Source organism: Symphalangus syndactylus, chromosome 11, assembly GCF_028878055.3.
Source record: "Symphalangus syndactylus isolate Jambi chromosome 11, NHGRI_mSymSyn1-v2.1_pri, whole genome shotgun sequence".
NCBI lineage: Eukaryota > Metazoa > Chordata > Mammalia > Primates > Hylobatidae > Symphalangus > Symphalangus syndactylus.
In genome coordinates this window covers 60,101,139-60,120,820 of record NC_072433.2, presented here as the reverse complement: position 1 = coordinate 60,120,820, position 19,682 = coordinate 60,101,139, and the positions used below count along the sequence as shown (strand labels likewise).

The 19,682-nt window shown below is 50.5% G+C and overlaps 1 protein-coding gene across 3 annotated transcripts in view; it reads right to left on the bottom strand.

Moving 5' to 3' along the window:
* Positions 1-19,682, bottom strand: part of ERN2 (endoplasmic reticulum to nucleus signaling 2) — a 23,006-nt gene extending 3,324 nt beyond the window's left edge. The window contains exons 1-17 of one of the 3 annotated variants that reach the window (XM_055232743.2): positions 19,556-19,682; positions 17,387-17,492; positions 16,990-17,023; positions 16,646-16,718; positions 13,496-13,568; positions 13,242-13,349; positions 12,820-12,921; positions 11,374-11,638; positions 9,156-9,234; positions 8,922-9,069; positions 8,684-8,805; positions 7,701-7,856; positions 7,282-7,447; positions 2,291-2,375; positions 1,608-1,797; positions 1,430-1,529; positions 1,139-1,338 (exon numbers count right to left, since the gene is read on the bottom strand). In XM_055232743.2, coding sequence (XP_055088718.1) covers positions 1,139-1,338; positions 1,430-1,529; positions 1,608-1,797; positions 2,291-2,375; positions 7,282-7,447; positions 7,701-7,856; positions 8,684-8,805; positions 8,922-9,069; positions 9,156-9,234; positions 11,374-11,638; positions 12,820-12,921; positions 13,242-13,349; positions 13,496-13,568; positions 16,646-16,718; positions 16,990-17,023; positions 17,387-17,492; positions 19,556-19,648 — 2,100 coding nt within the window. In that variant the 5' untranslated portion in view covers positions 19,649-19,682. The remainder of the gene's footprint in view (positions 1-1,138; positions 1,339-1,429; positions 1,530-1,607; positions 1,798-2,290; positions 2,376-7,281; positions 7,448-7,700; positions 7,857-8,683; positions 8,806-8,921; positions 9,070-9,155; positions 9,235-11,373; positions 11,639-12,819; positions 12,922-13,241; positions 13,350-13,495; positions 13,569-16,645; positions 16,719-16,989; positions 17,024-17,386; positions 17,493-19,555) is intronic. The other 2 variants (XM_055232741.2, XM_055232742.1) reach the window with 2 other exon arrangements.

Below are 19,682 nucleotides of genomic sequence, written 5' to 3'. Positions count from 1 at the left end.
ATATATATATATATATATATATACATATTGGCCACTAATTTAAAAATAAACTGTATAGTCTCATGACATCATACATTCAGTCCTTGAGCCCAGGTCACCACTTTGAGCTTTCTCTCAACTTTAGGAGTGGGGGCGGCCTTCCCCGGTGACTGTCCTTTTGTGTGATTGGCATCCATTTCTCTGGCTTCAACTTCCGCCCACACACTGTGACTCAAAATCCATAATTCTGGGGTCCCAAACGCAAGTGTCTCTGTGTGGGTCAGATGCTGCTCTGTGTATCAACAAATTAGCTCATCTGATGCCCTCCAAAACCTTCGACATCAGTGGTTCTCAAACTTGGCTCCACATAAAAATGACCCAGGCAATTAGGTCAAAATCACTGGGTGTGGGGCCTGGGGTGTTGTTTGTTTTTTGTTTTTTGAGAGAGAGAGTCTCACTCTGTTGTCCAGGCTAGAGTGTAGTAGGGTGATCTTGACTCTCTGGAACTTCCACCTCCCAGGCTCAAGCGATCCTCCCGCCTCAGCCTCCCAAGTAGCTGGGACCACAGATGCACACACCCACACCGGCTAAATTGTGTGTGCTTTTGATAGAGACGAGGTCTCCCTAGGTTGCCCAGGCTGGTCTCGAACTCCTGAGCTCAAGCAATCCACCTGCCTCGGCCTCTCAAAGTGCTGGGATTACAAGCGTGAGCCACCGCACGCGGCAATGGGCATCCTTTTTTTAAGTTGCGCAGTAGTTGTGAAGCACAGTGAAGATTACAAACCATTTTCTAGCTCAGGGTTTCCCAACCTCAGCACCACTGGCATTTTGTTAGTTCTTTGTGTTGGGTGCTGTCCTGTCCTGTAAGACATTTAGCAGCATTTCCAGCAGATGCCAGTAGCCCCTCCCTCCCATGTCATGACAGTCAAAAATGTCTCCAGACATTGCCTAATGTCCCCTGGGTGGCAAAACAGTCCCTGATACTGCTGTAGAAGGAGGGACAAATCATCCCTTCTTTAAGAAGAAACAAGCTTGGAGGAACAGCTCAAAGTCACACAGCAAGTGTCATGGAGTCTCCTCAGGAGGGGAACTGGGACAGGGACGGATTCCTGCAGCCTGGGGCAGCTGTGTGCCTGGAGGACTTGGTGGATAGACTCACAGGACTGTCTGGTGGCAGGAGCTGCAGAAGCTCGGGCGCCATCCAGCCTTCCGTGCCGGGGATGCCGGAGTGGAGGCTGAAGCTACAGCGGCCAGCAGGCAGCTTCTTGCAGAGGCCGAAGTCTGAGAGCACCACCCTGCCCAGGCCCTGGCTGTCAGGCCCGGTGATGAGAATATTGCCTGGCTTCAGGTCCCGGTGCACTGTGGGAGGGGGGCAGAAAGAAAGCCGGTTGCTGAGGGCAGAAGGCAGGGGCTAAGAACAGGGAGCGGGAGGCAGGGGCAGTTCGGGTACCTATGTGTAAAGAGTGCAGGTGGGCCAGGCCAGACATCAGCTGCTGCAGCACCACCTCGGGCTCCAGGCCCCCGCGATCCAGGTCCGGGTTTTCTACGTACTGAGCAGCAGCAAGGGCCAAAAAGCATCACTCTCCAGCCCGGACCTTCCCACCCACCCTCCCTGAACCGCAACTCACCTCCTGCAAGGAGGCCCGGCAGAGCTCCAGGGCAATGTAGTGGAACTGGGGTCCCCGCTCGGTGCAGAAGTAGCGGAGCACGTTGGGGTGCCTGTCAGACTCCTGCAGCAGTTGAACTTCCCGCCGAACCAGGCCAAAGCACTCGCGGAGGAGCCGCTTGACAGCCACTGCCCGTCCCTCAAACTGTCCCCTGGAAAGTGGGCGATGGCGGGGGCAGGGGGGCATTCAGGGAAAGCAGATAAAGGGCCGGACATGGTGGCTCACACCTGTAATCCTAGCACTTTGGGAGGCCAAGGCGGGAGGATCACTTGAGATCAGGAGTTCGAGACCAGCCTGGCCAACATGGTGAAACCCCCATCTCTACTAAAAAAATAAATAAAAATTAGCCAAGCGTGGTGATACACACCTGTAATCCCAGCTACTGGGAAGGCTGAGGCCTGGAATTGCTTGAACCTGGGAAGCGGAGGTTGCAGTGCGCTGAGATTGCACCACTGCCCTCCAGCCTGGGCAACAGAGCAAGACTCAAAAAAATGAAAACAGATAAAGGAAAGAGCAGGACTGGCGAGTGAGGGATCAACCTGTACCCACCTCGGGGAATCTTTGAAAGAATGTCTTTCCAGGGGACAGTGCCCACGAGGGCTGTGAGTGCCATGTCCCCAGCTTGGCTCCTGGCTGCCACTCACCGGAAAACGAAAGTCCCGCCTGCCCCGCGGCCCAGCACGTCCTTGGGATTGAAGGAAATCTTCCCCACTACGGTGAGTTGCTCAGCTGGGGGAGAGGAGGGTGGTGACTCAGGGAGCCTTTGCCCACCTTTGCCGGCCACTGGCCCAGTCCAGACTCACCTTGACCTTTTCTGGGCCTCCACCCTCCCATGCTCAGCCTGGTGCAGTGGGTAAGAGCAAGGGCCCAGGTGCCAGACTGTCTGGGTCCGATGCCTGGTGCTGCCACTGATTCTTTGTCTACTTAGGCAAATTCCTCACTTCTGTGCCCTCAGTATTCTCATCTGTAGAGTGGGGAGCTAAAGTTAAAGAGCCCACACAATATTATTGTGAGGATTAAATGGATATATGGAAAGAACGGGTGGAGGTGATGTTTGCTATATTATCCTCCTTTATTTCTCTCCCTCTTTCAGCATCTTCTGCACAGGTTTGTTTTGTTTTGTTTTGTTTTCCCTTTACATCCTCTGCCATTCTGCCCACCTCCACCAGTTGTAACTGAATCCTTTTAATTGACACTGAATCAGCTTCAACTTCAAGGGAAGGTGAGTTCTGGCAGTTGGAAGAGTGATGAGAGTGAGTGTAGCCACAGAAAAAAGACTGGACTGGACAGAAGCAGGGGGCATTGGATGCTAACCTGCCCAGAGTTAGTTCCAGGGCAGCAGGGATCCCCCTAGAGGCCTCGGTTTCCCATTAGGATGGGTGGGGTTGGCTCAGGTAGGCAAAGATCTGTAGGTTGGGACAGTTACTGCCCTTCCCTTTGGGCAGCCTGTGAGAGATGTCTCACTCTGGCCCTGGCAAATCTGGGCAGGCTGTGTCCTGCTCAGCTCCAATGGGCACTATTCATATAGCAAAACGTATATGGCACCCTAGAGTTGCGCAGTGCAGTGGTCCTGAGAACACTCTATAAGAGTTTTTAGCTTCAGTTTTACAATCAGCTCTAGGAAGAGTAAATGAAAATCAGCATTAGGGCTGGGCACCATGGCTCACACCTGTAATCCCAGCACTTTGGGAGGCTGGGAAAGGTGAATCACTTGAGTTCGAGACCCGCCTGGGCAACATGATGAAACCCCATCTTTACAAAAAAAAAAAAAAAAAATTAGCCAGGTACGGTGTTGTGTGCCTGTCATCCAGCTACTCGGGAAGCTGAAGTAGGAGGATTGGCTTGAGCCTGGGAAGCAGAGGTTGCAGTGAGCTGAGATCACACCACTACATTTCAGCCTGAGTGACACAGCAAGACCCTCTCTCAATAATAATAATAATAATAATAATAATAATAATAATAGTAAAATCAGCATTAGGGATCAGTGAGAAAACACCAAGTTGTACCTTAGAATTCCTCTGGATTATTTGCTTAGAGTTCACACTCATCTGTCAGCAAGATGCAGGCAGCACCTTTGGTATACACTGGGCTTTCTGGAGTAGATGGGCTTAGGCAGGGCCTTGCTGGAAGCACATCACCCACACATAGGAAAAACAGGCAGATCAGAGAGCAGGGACAGAGCTGCTTGAACAAACCCTGCTCATCTGACTGCAGGTGACAGTCACCCTTCTGGGCCCTCTTCGTGTCACTGGCTCTGCTGGACTGAGGCTCTTGTGTGTCTGCTCTCAGTGCTCTCGGCATGGAGTAAACACTTGCTTAGAGTTTCCTGGATTAGATGTTCAGAAGCACCCTCGAAGAGAGAGAGAGGCCAGACTTAAGGCCACAAAGGCCTTCAATGCAGATATAATGAGCTGGGGAGGCTCAGTCTGCACACACAGATATTTGCCATCACTTTGCTCAGCCTTTTGCATAATTATAATGGAGAGGCAGCAAATGTGGGAGTTTTTGTCGTCGTTGTTGTTGTTTTAGAAACAGGGGTTCACTCTGTCACCCAGGCTAGAGTGCACTGGCGTGATCATAGCTCACTGTAACCTCGAACTCCTAGGCTCAAGCAGTCCTGCTGCCTCAGCCCCCCAAGCAGCTGGATTACAGGCATGTGCCTCCATGCCTGGCTAATCTTTTTGTATTTTTAGTTTTTGTAGAGATGGGGCTTCACTATGTTGCCCAGGCTGGGCTCAAGCAATCCTCCCTCCTTGGCCTCCCAAGTTCAATTCTAAAGTAATCAAAAGTTGTCGTGTCAGGGAGAAAGGGCATACAGTCAGAATTACCTCTGGAAATCCTGAATACACATGATGGACTTTGCTGCTTCTTCTACACAGGATGGGGAACGCTTACAGTCAGTCACATTCTTTCACAGGTATTTGCCGGGTATTGTTCAAACAGGGGCACCATCCCACAGAAATTAGGGCACTTGCTGGAGCCAGCCACATGCATTTGGACCCCTGTGCTGCCACTTATTAGCTTTGTGAACCGGGGGGTAAGGATAGGAGTTGTCACTAGACCTTTCTGCCTTAGTTTCCTCTTCCACAAAAGAAGAATTCTATAATAACATTCGCCTCACAGGAATGTTATCTCATGAGTTAATGCATTCAAAGGATTCAGAACAGTGCCTGGTATAGCCTCGTATACAGTAAGCACCATAGAAATGTTATCTCTGGTTCAGGCTGGATTGCATCCACTTGTTATTGAATACATGATGCAGCCAGAGGTCCTGAGGGAGGCCCAGCTGAGCACATGTAGATGAATTTGTGTAAGTTTTTGTTTTTGTTTTTTTGTGGGTTTTTTGTTTTGTTTTGTTTTGAGGTGGAGTCTTGCTCTGTTGCCCAGGCTGGAGTGCAGTGACGCAATCTTGGCTCACTGCAACCTCTGCCTCTTGGGTTCAAGCAATTCTTGTACCTCAGCCACCTCCCAGTAGCTGGAACTACAGGCACCCACCACCACACCAGGCTCATTTCTGTATTTTTAGTAGAGATGTGGTTTCACCATGTTAGCCAGGCTGGTCTCAAACCCCTGACCTCAAGTGATCCCCCTGCCTCGGCCTCCCAAAGTGCTGGGATTACAGGCATGAGCCACTGTGCCTGGCCAAATTTATTCAAGTTAAATGAAAGTTGGCTGTGACTCCACTGTAGTTTTGTGAACCATAAAACAGTCCATGAGGACTTTGACAAGAATGACCCTGGGAAAAGATGGAGTCCTGGTTGTCCAGGTAAAGATGAGCCAGACTCAACTCGAGTCAGAAGGTCCAGGGAGATGGGCATTTTGGGGTACAGTGGGGTGAGTATTACTTGGACCCACCCAGGGCCAGTAAAATGACAAAAACTACAACAGCTCAGGGCTCAGGAAATCCTGCTGCAGGGCCCTCTAAAAGAGCTGACCCCTGAGGAAGGGGAGCTGTTTTCCTCTGGGCTAAGGCACAGTGACCACAGAGGCGGACATTGTGAACAGCACTGGAGTATCAAGCCACGTGTGGCGTAGACTTCCGCCTGAGAAGGTGATGGCAGGGTGGGGCTGAGGTATGAGGAAGTGGCTTGAGCAGTGACTAGAAGGTGCCAGCACAAGTTCACAAAGACAACCAAAAACATGAGCCCAGCCCAGAGCCAATCAAGCAGAAGTAGCCTGGGCTGATTGGGAAAGGCATGCAAGAAGCCCCTGGAACATTCCAGATGCCAGAGGAACCTTGAAAGTTTCACAGCTCACTGCAGCCTCGACCTTCTGGACCCAAGCGATCCTCCTGCCTTAGCCTCCTGAGTAGCTGGGACTACAGGTTCACACCCCCACACCCAGCGAATTGTTTGTATTATTTGTAGAGACGGGGTCCCCCTATGTTGCCCAGGCTGGTCTTGAACACCTGGCCTTAAGCAATCCCCACCTTGGCCTCTGAAAGTTCTGGGATTACCAGTGTGAGCCACCGTGCCCAACCTAAAAGGGCTTTAGTCTTTACAGGACTAAATTGAGAAAAAATAAGAAAAGCGCTTAAAAAATAAAAGGTGCTAAATTGTACAAAGGTCATTTACTATTATTGTTTCCAAATATAACATCATTTTAACATGAATATTAATATTACCTAAGTATTATTTAATAATAATGATTGTGACTTCTCATGATGAGATGATGTAATGAGCTGGATGTTATTATTCCCGTTTGACAAACGAAAAAACTGAGCTCAAAAGAGGTAAACAGCCGGGCGCGGTGGCTCACGCTTGTAATCCCAGCACTTTGGGAGGCCGAGGCGGGCGGATCACGAGGTCAGGAGATCGAGACCACGGTGAAACCCCGTCTCTACTAAAAATACAAAAAAAAATTAGCCGGGCGTCGTGGCGGGCGCCTGTAGTCCCAGCTACTCAGAGAGGCTGAGGCAGGAGAATGGCGTGAACCCAGGAGGCGGAGCTTGCAGTGAGCCGAGATCGCGCCACTGCACTCCAGCCTGGGCGACAGAGCGAGACTCCGTCTCAAAAAAAAAAAAAAAAAAAAAAAAAAAAAAAAGAGGTAAACAGAGAGCAGCCTTAGATCTATACCCAGTTTTATCTACACCCAGGTTCCTTGAAAATAATAATACAATAATGAGCTGGGCATGGTGACTCATGCCTGTAATGCCAGCACTTTGGGAGGCTGAGGTGGGAGGATCGCTAGAGGACATCAGTTCAAGATCAGCCTGGGCAACATAGCGAGACCCAATCTCTGCAAAAAAAGCAAAACAAAAAAACAAACAAAAAAAACTTTAAAATTAGCTGGGCATGGTGGTTTATGCCTATAGTCACAGCTACTTGAGAGGCTAAGGAGGGAGGATTTCTTGAGCCCAGGAGCTTGAGGCTGCAGTGAGCTAAAATTGTGCCACTGCACTCCAGCCTGGGCAACAGAGCAAGATCCTGTCTCCAAAAAAATAATGATGAAAAAATGACAGCAGACACTGCTAGAGTGCTCAATTACACAGCAGACTCTACTCGAAACACTCTTCTTAATTCATGTAGACCTAACCACCCCACTATAGTGGCTTTTAATAAACCAGCTTTGCAGTTAAATCTGCCCCTTGCTTTTCTCTCTTCCTGACTGCCCTCTCTTGTTCACTCAAGCTCACCTTCAGGGTCGTCGAGTGGCTGGGCTTGCTTCGAGGGACTTTGAAGCCTCTTCTGGCTCCTCTGGGTGGCCCCTGAGTTCAGGGACTGGGCATTCTGGGAGATGTGAGCAGAGTCTGCAGATGTCAGGGGGGTCTCCTGCTGCTTCTCCACCACCTGTGGCTGCTGCTGTAACATGACAGCCTAAGAGAGCTCTGTCCTGGCCATGCCCTGCCCCGTGATGGGCCCAGTATCTGTGACTGAGATGGCCTCACCAGGCAGCATGAACTTACAGAGCAAGATCGCAGGGGCCTGGGGAGCTGCTGGGAGGGAGGCAGTGGGCAAAGTCAGAGCCAGATAGAGGGAGAGAGTTGCTGAGTGGCCTCAGACTGGAGGAGCAGCATCCCCCCAGATAGACCTGAGGTCAGGGCGGTGGGCCTACCTGCCTCATCACAAAGAGAATCCACCCTCCCAGGAGGACAGCAGTGAGGCTAGCTGCCAGCAGGTCTTGGGGTCCCAGCCCCAGGTAGGAGTCTGGAGTTTTTTCTTCCGGATGCAGCTCGGAGTCCCAAAGTTTCTCTCGGCTCAGGCTCAATAGCTGGGGATAAAGCGCCCTTCACTTTTAGCACCTCCTTCCACCGGGGAGCCCCTAACCTTTCTTCATCACCCAGCACAGGGCTGGGCTTAGCTGAAGGGGCAGTGAGTAGTCTGTGTATGGTGGGAAACGTGGCACTCTCCACAGTGCTGAAACATCATGTTGCCCAGAATGGCTTTCTAAACCTACCCAACGACCAGCATTTCATGGGATGTCACTAAAAAGTACAGGTACTCTTGGAATGTCACTAAAAATATAGATATCCACCTCCAGAGATCCTAAACGCGTTAACTCTGGAGTGGGCTCCCGGGTGATTCTGATGAGCAACTGGATTTGAGAATTATTGTTCTAGGCCATGGCTAGACCAGTGCAGTGCTGTGACCATAGCTCACTGCAGCCTCAAACTCTTGGGCTCGAGCGATCCTCCCACCTCAGCCTCCTGAGTAGCTGGGACTACAGGTGCACACCACCATTCTCCACTAATTTTTAAATTTTTTTTTGTAGAGATGGAGGCTTGCTATATTACCCAGGCTGGTCTCAAACTCCTGACCTCAAGCCATCCATCCTCCCACACTGACCTCCCAAAGTGCTGAGAATATAAGCATGAATCACCATGCCCAGCCACTTTTTGACACTTCTAACGTGTTTCTGGCAGTAACAACAACAACAACAACAACAACAACAAAAAGTTTGTCTTCTGGGAAATTGTGTGAGGTCAACTGACCCACCCCCGATTGTTATTCTTAGCAGCCTGAGGAAAAAATCCAAGGGCTATTCCCCCATCTGCTGGGGCCTCCTTACCCCCCACCCTCTGCCCTTCCAGCACTGACCTCCAAGAAGAAGGCTGGGGCCTGGGTATTCTCTGGAGGTCTTGTTTCTGCAGTTCCACTCCCCGGGGTGGGATGGACCCTCAGCATGGTTGTGTGCAGGACTGGGGGTAGCTTGTGGTGTCCTAAGGTGGGGGGCAAAAGTCATCAGGCTGAAGGGGACCTTAGCTTTCCAGCTCAGAAGCTGAGCTCACAGGTTCTTTATCTTCATCTACTCCCAATTTGAGCCAGAGGATCTCACCAATGAGCAGCCACTGGCTTGGGAGGGCCACACTGCCTGAGGGGTATCTAACAGCAGTGCTGGGTGAGCCCTCTCGCTCTCCTGAGACTTGGAGTGTCACCTCATCTGTGGTGGGGCCATCTGTGGGGGCCAGGGTCAGTCCACGAGGCTACAGCAGAAGATGAAGAGCCATGAGTGAGGGAGGTTCTTCTCCCGTTCATCCTCTTTCCAGCCCACTCAGAGACCACTTCTTACCACCAGGGCCACTCCTGTGTGGACCAGTGCTTTAGAGACATAGAAGCCAGTTTCATCCTTCCCCACATACAGCGTCATCCTAGCGAGCGAGAAGAAAAAGAAGAGAAGAATGAATGCTGGTGATGGGTAGTTTCAGTTATCAAGGTACTCATGCCCTTGTATATTTCCCTCTCACATTGACTCGCCTTAGCCATAAGACTTGCTTTCATCAATTAGGCAACAGCAAATGTGACATAAGTAGAGGCTCGAAAAGTGCTTGTGCCTTCAGGCTTCCTTATGCATTTTTCTTTAGACCCTGAGACCACCGTGGGAGAAAACCCAGGCTAGCCTGCTGGGGTGTGAGAGACCTCTTTAATCCCCCATAGGCCAAACAGTCCATCAACTATGAGATAGGTGAGTGAGGCCATCCTAGATTCTCCAGACTCAACCAAGCCGTGAGCAGACTGCAGAAAAACCACCCACCCCAGCTGACCCACAGAATCTTGAAAAATAATAAATTGTTTTTTAAATTCTCTGTTTTGAGGCAATTTGTTATGAAGCTAAAGCTAGCTGATACATGTTCTATAGTCATGATTTCAAATCTATGTCCAACCCAGACCTCTTTCAAGAGCTCAATTTTCTAAATATAAATTCATTACATTGTTCTTTACTTCTTCCTCCTTTTTCTCCCCCACCTCCTCTAGTGTTCTCTGCCTCTGAAAATGACAGTACCCATGTGCGTCTAGGAACCTAAGCATGATCTTTGACTCCTTGCTCACAATCATCAAACTCCCTAGTCATCAAATTTTTACTGGTTCTTCCTTCTAATATATCTTACACTCCACTTATTTTCCTCTCTCTAGTTTCTGCTCTAGTATAAAGTATCTTCATTTCTTGCCTGAACAAATCAATATTCCATGAATGGTCCGCTTCTTTCCATATACCATTCTAAGATATTCTTTCTAAAATGAAAATATGATCAAATCACTTCCTTCCTTAAAACTCTCCAGTGACTTTTTAACTTTAGGAGAAAATGTCCAAGCCCTTTAAATGATCCTACAAGATTTCTTCTTAGCTTATAATCTCAGACTCTACTCCTTTCTCAGGTCTGTATTTCAGTCTTATTTAATTTTTTCCTGTTCCCTGAATTCTGTGCTCTCTCATCTCTCTCATTTCCTATTCATTTTTTAGGTTTCAATTTAGATGTTCCTTCCTCCAGGAAGCTTTCCATGACTGCCTCCTGTCCCCAGTCTTGATGTGGGTATTCTTCCTATACATTCCCATGGCGTCTTATACTACTCTCATCTCATCCTTTATCATATCAGGTTGCAATAGTCTCTTTACATGTCTGTCTCTCCCATTAGACTCGGGTTCCTGAGGCAGGGACAATGGCTGGGTTATTTGCTATTGTACTCCCAGACTCTAGTGAGACTGGCACACAGTAAGTGCTCAATTAATATTTGCAGAATGAATTGAATGAATAGATGATCCCTGATTTCCCCAAGCTGTCCACTCGTTTCTCAAGATGGGGACACTAAGGTGTTAGATGCAATAAAGTTGTTATTTAAAGTATTTAACAATTCATAAGGCACAGCACCTACCAACCAGAACAGGTTAAGACCTGGAGTCCCCTTCTGATATGGTTTGGCTGTGTCCCCACCAAAATCTCATCTTGAATTTCCATGTGTTGTGGGAGGGACCTGGTGGGAGGTAACTGAATCATGAGGGCTTTCCCATGCTGTTCTCATGATAGTGAATAAGTCTCACAAGATCTGATGGTTTTATAAGGGGGAGTTTCCCTGCACAAGCTCCTCTCTTTGCCTGCCACCATCCACGTAAGATGTGACTTGCTCCTCCTTGCTTTCTGTCATGATTGTGAGGCTTCCCCAGCCATGTGGAACTGAAAGTCCAATTAAACCTCTTTCTTTTGTAAATTGCCCAGCCTTGGGTATGTCTTTATCAGCAGCATGAAACAGACTAATACACCCTCCTAGGCCAGATCTTACCCTATGAGTTGCTGAACAGTGGGGGCTATCCAGGGGGTCCCGGGGACACTTGGAGGGTAGCACAGGACACTGGTTATTTACCAACCAGTTGGGTAAGTAACCAATTTGAAATGTTTTGACCCCTGGTTCAGCGGTACTGGTGTGTCACAGCTGAACATCTCGCCTGGCCATCAGACCCAGGTTACAACACTCCCAGATGGCTCCCTCCCTGGGCCCCAGGCATGAACACCTACAGCAGCTGGGTGTCCAAGGCAGAGAAAAGGGTGGCTGTGTCTTGGGGGCCTGAAGCCGGCAGTCGGATGTGGCCCCAGCGGAGGGCGAGGAAATGCAGAGTGTCTCGAGCCAGCGTGAGATGCGGCAGCTGGCGCAGGCCGTCCTGGTGCCAGGTGTAGACGCCCATCACAGGCACGCCCAGGTCCTGTGTCCACAGCACCGTCCCGCTTCCTGGGTCCACAGTGAGCAGCAGGCCCATCCCACAGGACGCCAGGTGGCTCATGTCTGCCGAGAAAGGTGGCTGGGGAGATGTGGTTGGAAGCTCTCCTAAGAGGGTCCAAGGGTGGGCCCTCTGGGTGAGGGGTCACTCTGGTGTGTGGAGATCACATGGAGGGTTATCAGGCCATGAGAAGGTTCATTGGAGTTCATGGAGTCACTTTGAAAATGAGGCGATCAGTCAGGGTCATTCAAAGGTGACTCAGATGTGTGGGAGTCAGTTTGGGTCACTTAGGATGGTGGGGTATTGCTCATGGTCAACATATGGTCACCTAGGATGGGTCAATCAGGGTGGCCTGGAGGCATTTGGGTCACTTGGGAGTCACTCAGAGTGTGAGAGGGGTCAGTTGGGGCGAGTAGGTGACCTCACCTCTGCTGAGGTGACCTGTGTAGGGTCTCATGCAGAATGATGGAATCAGGGCTTGAGGGGGCCTTGGGGCACCTGTAAGGTCACTCAGGCAGTTGGGTATCAGTCATAATAGCAAGGGGGTGGGCCAGGTGTGGTGGCTTATGCTCGCAATCCCAGCACTTTGGGAAGCCAAGGCAGGAGGATTACTTAAGCCCGGAGTTTGAGACCAGCCTGGGCAACATAGCAAGACCCCATCTCTAAAAAAAAATTAAAAGATGAGCCAGGCTTGGTGGTGCACACCTGCAGTCCCAGCTATTCAGGAGGCTGAGGATAGAGGATCACTTGAGCCCAGGAGTTGGAGGCTATGGTAAGCTGTGATCACAGTACTGCACTCCAGTCTGGGTGACAGAGTGAGACCCCATCTTACAAAAAATGGTGGGGAGTGGTCAGGGTCACCTGGGGAGTCAGTCTATGGAAGAGGCCACTGAGGGTCAGCTTTCAGGGGTTATATATAGGGGTCAGTTAGGACACGCAGAGATTGCTCAGGGGCTCTTTGGGGTCACTCTGGATGTGGGAAGTCATCCAGGGTTACCTGGTTGGGGCCACTTGTAGTATAGAAGAGTTAGGAGGTTGAGGGATTGGCCAGGGTTCAGGAGGGTCAGTCTGGGTGTCGAGGGAGTCACTTGGGGTCAGCCATCAGGGGTGTGCCATTTAGTATATGGGGACCCTGGGGAGGTCAATTGGGTCAAAATGTGGCTGGGAATTGGTCATGGATGCTGTTCAGGGTTCCCTGGGTTGGGGACCTTGCTCCAAGATGGGACCAGAGAAAGGTGGAACTCACATTTCCCAGGTGAGCCATCCATGGGGGGCGCTGAGTAGCGGCGGTAGGTGGTGTTCCAGCGCAGGGCTGGGGCTCTTGGGTCATGCATGGTGACCGTATACTCTGGGGATCCCAGAAGCAAGATTACCGGGAACGTTCATGTGATGCTCCCTCCAACCCCAGGGGCCATTTATCTTGTAGGAGTGGGGCTTTCCTGAGCACACAGCCTAGAGACCTGGAAGCCTGTGAACATCACAGTGGCAGACTGGAGCTGTCTTGTTTACAGCTCTATCCCTGGCTGCTAGTTCAGTGCTCTGTAGAATGTTTGTTGATGACTAACAGACTGACTGTCCTGAATTCAACTTGATTAGCCACAGCCAGATCTCAGCAGAGCAAAAGGGGAGGCTGCCCAGCGCTTGAGTAACAGCTAGGGCCCGACTCACGTGTTCGGCCGATGTAGAGGCGGGGGGTGGAGGGACCTTCTGTGGTCGGTGTCATCTGGGTCTCCCCTGACTCAGGGTCCACCACAAACCAGGCATCCTGCTTCCGGCCTGTGGAGGTGGAAAGTGTGTTAGCTCTCTAGTTGGCATGGGAAGAGGTGTGGCCCTGCCACTCTTGTGCCTAATTAGCCTGTCACGACTTAGATCCCTGCCTCTGCTGGCTGAAACTGGACCCCACAGGCTGGAGAGATGCTCACCTGTGTAGAAGACCCCATCGGAGCTGCGGCAGGGAGAGGCATGAACCAGCTCAGGGATAGTGAATGGCAGTTTCTAGGAGAGGGAAAATTTCCAGGAAGGAGTAAGAGCAGAAACACACAGTGCTCACTGTGCCAGGTGAGCCCATTTCCATAGCAACCAATTAACAGGTATTACTATCATTTCCACTTTTTAGGTAAGGAAACCGGGGCTTGGAGAGGCCATGTAACTTGGCTAATGTCACACAGCTACTAAATGGCAGAGCCTGGCCTTGAACCCAGGCAGTCAGGCTCCAGAACCAGCACACTGAATCATTTTGCTACACAGCCTCTGGAGGAAATGCAGAAATTCCCACACCCAGTGTCAAGGTACCACAAGATCCACTTGCTCCTGGCCTGACCTGACCTCCTCCTCAAAAACTTGCACTGGGGCGGGCATGGTGGCTCATGCCTGTACTCCCAGCACATTGGGAGGCTGAGGCAGGAGGATCGCTTGAGCCCAGGAATTCAAGACCAGTGTGGGCAACACAGTGAGACCTCGTCTCTTGCTGAGCATGGTGGCGTATGCCTGTAGTCCCAGCTACTTGTAAGGCTGAGGCAGGAGGATCGCTTAAGCCCAAGAGTTCAAGGCTGCAGTGAGCTATGATTGTGCCACTGCACTCCAGCTGAGGCGATAGAGTGAGACTCTGTCTCTAAACAAAATAAAATGAAGTGAACAAACAAACAAAAAAACCCGCACACACATCAAGTGGGGAGTTTAATTCCAAAAATCCAAAACAACTCACATGAATACTTCAAAACTGTCAACAGCCATGAGAGACTCACAGAAGTGAAGGAGTTGTTCTAGAATAAAGGAGACCATGGCCTGATGCTGGCTAGGAGTGGAGCTCCATCCTCCACCCTTCTCTACTCTGCTTTCTCCCCAAAGCTGGACTTGTCTGGGTTATGTCTGTGGGCACCATGTGCTCTGGCTTCCTGCTGGATTTGAATAATGGGGACAGGGTGAGATCAGAGTATGCCCTGCTGTCCTTGTTACAAAGTCCTCACGGGCTGGTTGTGTCCCTCCACCAAAGCCCTGAGGTCCCATCTGGTGGTGCTTTCAGGACAGCTCTCTCTCCAGCTCCAGGCTGTGGTAGCTGCTCCCTCCCCAGCCTCCAGAATTAGGGCTGATAATGTCACCCCACTGTCACAAACCAAAGATTACTGCGTGATATGCTTTGGATTTGTGTCCCCACACAAATCACTTGTTGAATTGCAATCCCCAATATTAGAGGTAGGGCCTGGTGGGAGGTGATTGGATGGTGGGGCCAGATTGGTGCTTTTCTTTCTTTCTTTCTTTCTTTTTTTTTTTTTTTTGTAGACATGGTATCACTCTGTTGTCCAGGCTGGAGTGCAGTGGTGTGATCTTGGCTCGCTGCAACCTCTGACTCCCAGGTACAAAAGATTCTTCTGCCTCAGCCTCCCAAGCAGTTGGGACTGCAGGCATGTGCCACCACACCTGGCTAATTTTTGTATTTTTTGGTAGAGACGGGGTTTCACCATGTTGGCCAGACTGGTTTCAAACTGCTAACCTCAGGTGATCTGCCTACTTCGGCCTCCCAAAGTGCTGGGATTACAGGCATAAGCCACCGTGCCCAGCCGGTGCTGTTCTTGTAATTGAGTTCTCACGAGATCTGGTTGTTTAAAAGTGGGTGGTAGCTCCTCCCTTTCTCTCTCTTGCTCCTGCTCTGTGCATGTAAGACGTGCCTGCTTCCCCTTTGTGCCTCCTGCCATGATTGTGAGTTTCCTGAGGTCTCTCCAGAAGCAGAAGCTACTACACTTCTTGTACAGCCTGTAGAACCATGAGTCAATGAAACCTCCTTTCTTATAAGTTACCCAGTCTCAGGTATTTTTTTATTATAGCAATGCAAGAATGAACTAATATACTGCACTATCCCTTGTGGTTTCCTATACTCTGCTCACACTTTTGACAAAATGTCCTCAAACTATTCTATTTGAGTATGCCATGTGTTTGCAGCTGAGACCTTGCCTGATTCACACACGAAAATTTCTTATCACTTCACTTTCCTAAATCATATACTTAAGACTTTTCTAGCAGGCTTCCCCAACATGGTTAGAATTCTGACAAATAACTGGGTGTGGTGGTGTGTACTTGTAGCTCCAGCTACTCAGGATACTGAGGTGCAAGGATCGCTTGAGGCCAGGAGTTCGAGGCTGCAGTGAGCCTTGTGATCGTACCACTGCACTCCAGCCTGGACACATAATGAGACCCTGTCTTTAAAAAATTTGTTTAAATTAAAAAAAAGGAATTCTGACAAAGCACATTCCACCCCATTCAGAGTCCTGATGTGGAAGATTGCAAAAAATGGCCACAGATTGTTTTTCATCTTGTATTCATGTCTGTGTCTGTGTCCCTTCACACAGTGAGTTTTCGGCTTCTTCCATAAAGAGATGGAATCTGTTTTTTCACCACTGGATTCTCAGCTTGGCCATGTGACCTGCTTTGGCTGATGAGCCATTAGCAAATGTGACACAAATAGAAGCTTGAAAAGTGCTTATGTATTGCTGTGTTGGGGTCCCTTGTTGATACCGTGTGAACAAGCCTAGGCTTGCCTGCTAGGACTAAGAGACACATGGCCCAGCCACCCCTGCCAAAAGCCAGCCAACTACCAACCAACTTTCAGAAACAGAGCCATCCAGTTGGCTAGCAGCTGACCACACATGCATGAACAAGTTCAGTCAAGACCAGCAGAAGAACCACTGTGCTGAGCCCAGCCTAAATTGTCATCTCACCAAATTCTGAGTTGAATAAATTTAAGTGATGTTTTAGTTTTAAGCTCTTGAGTTTTGGGTTGATTTTTGTTTAGCAAAAGCTAACTGGTATATACATTTCTCTTTAAAGCCCTCAGAGTCCTGGAGAAGCCCCTGGGATACCTCCAGCTTGATAGTCAGATTGCCCTGCAGACACAGCCAGACCTCCCCTTACCACCCTTTCAACAGGTCCCTCAGACAGCCTTCTCACAATGTGCTGAGTCCTGACTTACATCCTCTGCAGTACAGGAGATACTGACCATACTGCCTCTCCACCTCTCGGTGCTCCAGCTGACGAAAGCCCTGGCCCTCACCCATTCCTGAACACCATGGGATACAGACCATTAATCCCTGTTGTTTTTGGGTCCCCAAGATGTACAGGCTGCCATCAGCTGGGTCAGAGAGAAAGGCCATTCTGTGGAGCAGAGAGGAACAAGGAGACCAGTGGGTGCTTGTCTCTTGGTTTCATGAAGGTCCCAAATTCCCTCCAACTTCTCAGCTAGTAGGAGCCTGTTCTTGTAGAAGACATCTTGGGGCTCCAAGACCCTCCCCCATATCACATCCAGAGCCAATTCTCTTGCCTTACTTCCAACATGTCCCCACCCCACACACAAACTCTCTCCAGACAACTATGAGTCCCCCATCTCCCAGCTGCCTCCTCCTTAAAAGGCTCCAGGTTCACTTACTCTGTGACATACATTGGTCCTTGGATGACGGGATCTGCAGGGGCAGGGACACAGAGCATGAGCAGCTCCCTCTAGACTCCACTGAAAAGCACAGCTCATACTCACTGAGCCATGGCATGAATGTAATGTCAAGCACTTGGCGTGTATGTAATGCCATCTTCCCCAAAACTCTGTCAGATAGGGTCATACCCTTTGCCTCATTTTACAGATGAGGATGTTGAGGATCAGAGAGGTAAAGCGAGTTCCTCAAGGCCACATAGCTGGTAAGCAGTGAAGCTGCCTGTAGATACCAGCTTATTGGATTCTAGAGCCCATGTTCTTATTCTCTATGCCACAGTGACTCCCCCTTCACCAATCTATGGGCCCAAGGAGGGAGGAGGGACCACTTCTTGCTCACCATCCCTCAGAGTCCACTTCAGGTCCCCTGTCTGCTTGCTCAGTGCGTGGAGACTTCCATCCAAGGTGGACACCAGCAGGAGGCTCTCTGGCCTGAGAGTATGAACCTGCGAGGGGGTAGAGACAAAGTCAGCTCTCTGAGGGGTCTGGGACCACCCTTTGCTCCTGTCCCAAGCAGGGCTGGCCATGACTCCCCTTCCCCCAGATGGGGATGCAGCAGGGGAGGAAGGGTGATTGGGGAACGTGCTGGTGTCTCCTATCATCTCTTTGACCCTAGAGAGGGGTTATAGTGGGAGCTGGGGGGTTCTGAGGGGAGGTTTTGGCTCCCAATGTATCTAAATTCCCAATTCCTTACCTCCTTCCTCAATTCATTCTGGTTTTCCAAAGAAGACTAAATGCGTTTACAAAATGACTTCATTGTTTTGTTTCTTTTTGTTAGTGCTCATGTTGTTTTAATATAACAGGGTCTTGCTTTATTGCCCAGGCTGGAATGAAGTGGCACAGTCATAGCTCACTGTAGCCTCAAACCCCCGGGCTCAGCTGATCCTCACACTTCAGCTTCCCAAGTAGTTGGGACTACGGGTGTGTGCCATCACACCTGGCTAATTTTTGTATTTTTTTGTAGAGATGGGGTCTTGCTATGTTGTCTAGGCTGGTCTGGAACTCCTGGCCTCAAGCAATCCTCCTGCCTCAGCCTCCCAAAGTATTGGGATTACAAGCATGAGCCACTGCACCCATTCTAAGACTGGTATTATTAGTTTTCCCATTCTACAGGGGAGGGAGACTGAGGCTCAGGAAAGTTAGGTCATTGGTTAGGTCATTGGCATAAAGCCACAGAGATAATAAGTGGCAAAACTAAGGACTTGAGTTGCCATCCCTCTGATTCCTATGCCTGGCCTCTTTTTCCTCTGCCACAATGTCTACCTCTTTTGGGATGCCCCTTTCTGCCTCCCCAAACCAGCCCAGCTGGTTTTGGTGCCAGGCTCCAGTAAGTCCCCTGACCCAAGGCTGGGGGGTGCCCATGGGAGGGGGGCTGGAGCCACCCGTACTTACATCTGGCGCTCCTGGGCTCACTCACCTGCTCCAGTCCCTCCTTGGGCAAACAGGGTGAGGCTGAGCTCCCAGCAGGAGGCCTAACATCCGGGTGGCCCAGCCGCACCCCTACAAAGGCCACATCCTGCTTCAGGACCTTCGGGTTTGGGGCTGAGCCACTGGTATTGAGTGGAGGGTCAGGAAATTATCTGCTAGCCCCTCTTTCTTTCTGGGCTTCAATTTTGTCATCTGCAGCACGGCAGGAGGGAGAATGGTCTGAGAAGAGGCTGCAGATTGGTTGCCCAGAAATGAATTTTGTTTGACCATCTAGTGCTTAAAAATTGTTCAATTAGCTGCCAATTTTTTTAAAAAATTGGATGATTTCTACAAAAAACCAAGATTTCAAATTTTTCTCATTTCTAAATTTTCTGGAGACACCCGATCTGGCCACACTGGGCTTGCATTCTTAGCTGGCAACCATGAGGTGGACCCATGAGGTGGAAGCGGGGAATGAGAGGTGCCTAACTCTACCTGATCGCTTTTGCCCCATGGGGGTTCCAGGCGGGACACCTGGATTCTTAGGCCAGGCGACTTTTGCCTCCTGGCTGCATTTCTGTAAGACTCTCCTACTCCTGGCCCCGTGGGAGCAGATACTGACACTCCCAGCTCATTTATCCCATAGGTTCTGAACCTGGGGTGCAGCCATGGGTAAGGGGACCCCATTGTAAAGCCTCTGAAATTGCAAAACTGGGCGTGCAGGCGCATTTCTCAGCAGAGGGCCCTGAAGTCAATAATATTTTCAAAGGAAGCCAGGATCCACAGAAGTTTTAAGAGGCTTGGCTTTCGTGCCCGGGTGTCCCCTCCCCCAGACTACACGTCTCCCTGCAGAAGAGGCGGGGGGGCTCGATCTGCTCTTGCCTTTCCACGCTGGCAGATCTCCCCAGCTAGGTATTTGTTGGGGGCAACTGGCGGCTCCCCAAACCCAGGAGGCTTTTACTCGGTCGGGGCCGAGTTGGGACCACCCAGGCGTGAGGGAGGGAGAGGTGCCCCCGTGGCCCCGCCGCGCCCTCGCCCCAAGCGCGACCCCGCCCCCTGCACCCCGCGACCCGACTTTGGGGACTTGGCGTCGGTCTCTCACCTGTGGACTCAGCGTCCCGAGCAGCAGCGCCGCGAAGTGGAGCTGGAGCCCCAGCCGGGGCCACGGCCTCGACCCCCTGGCCGCGCTCGCCATAGCGCCTGGGCAGCTGCACGGCTGGCCAGGTCCT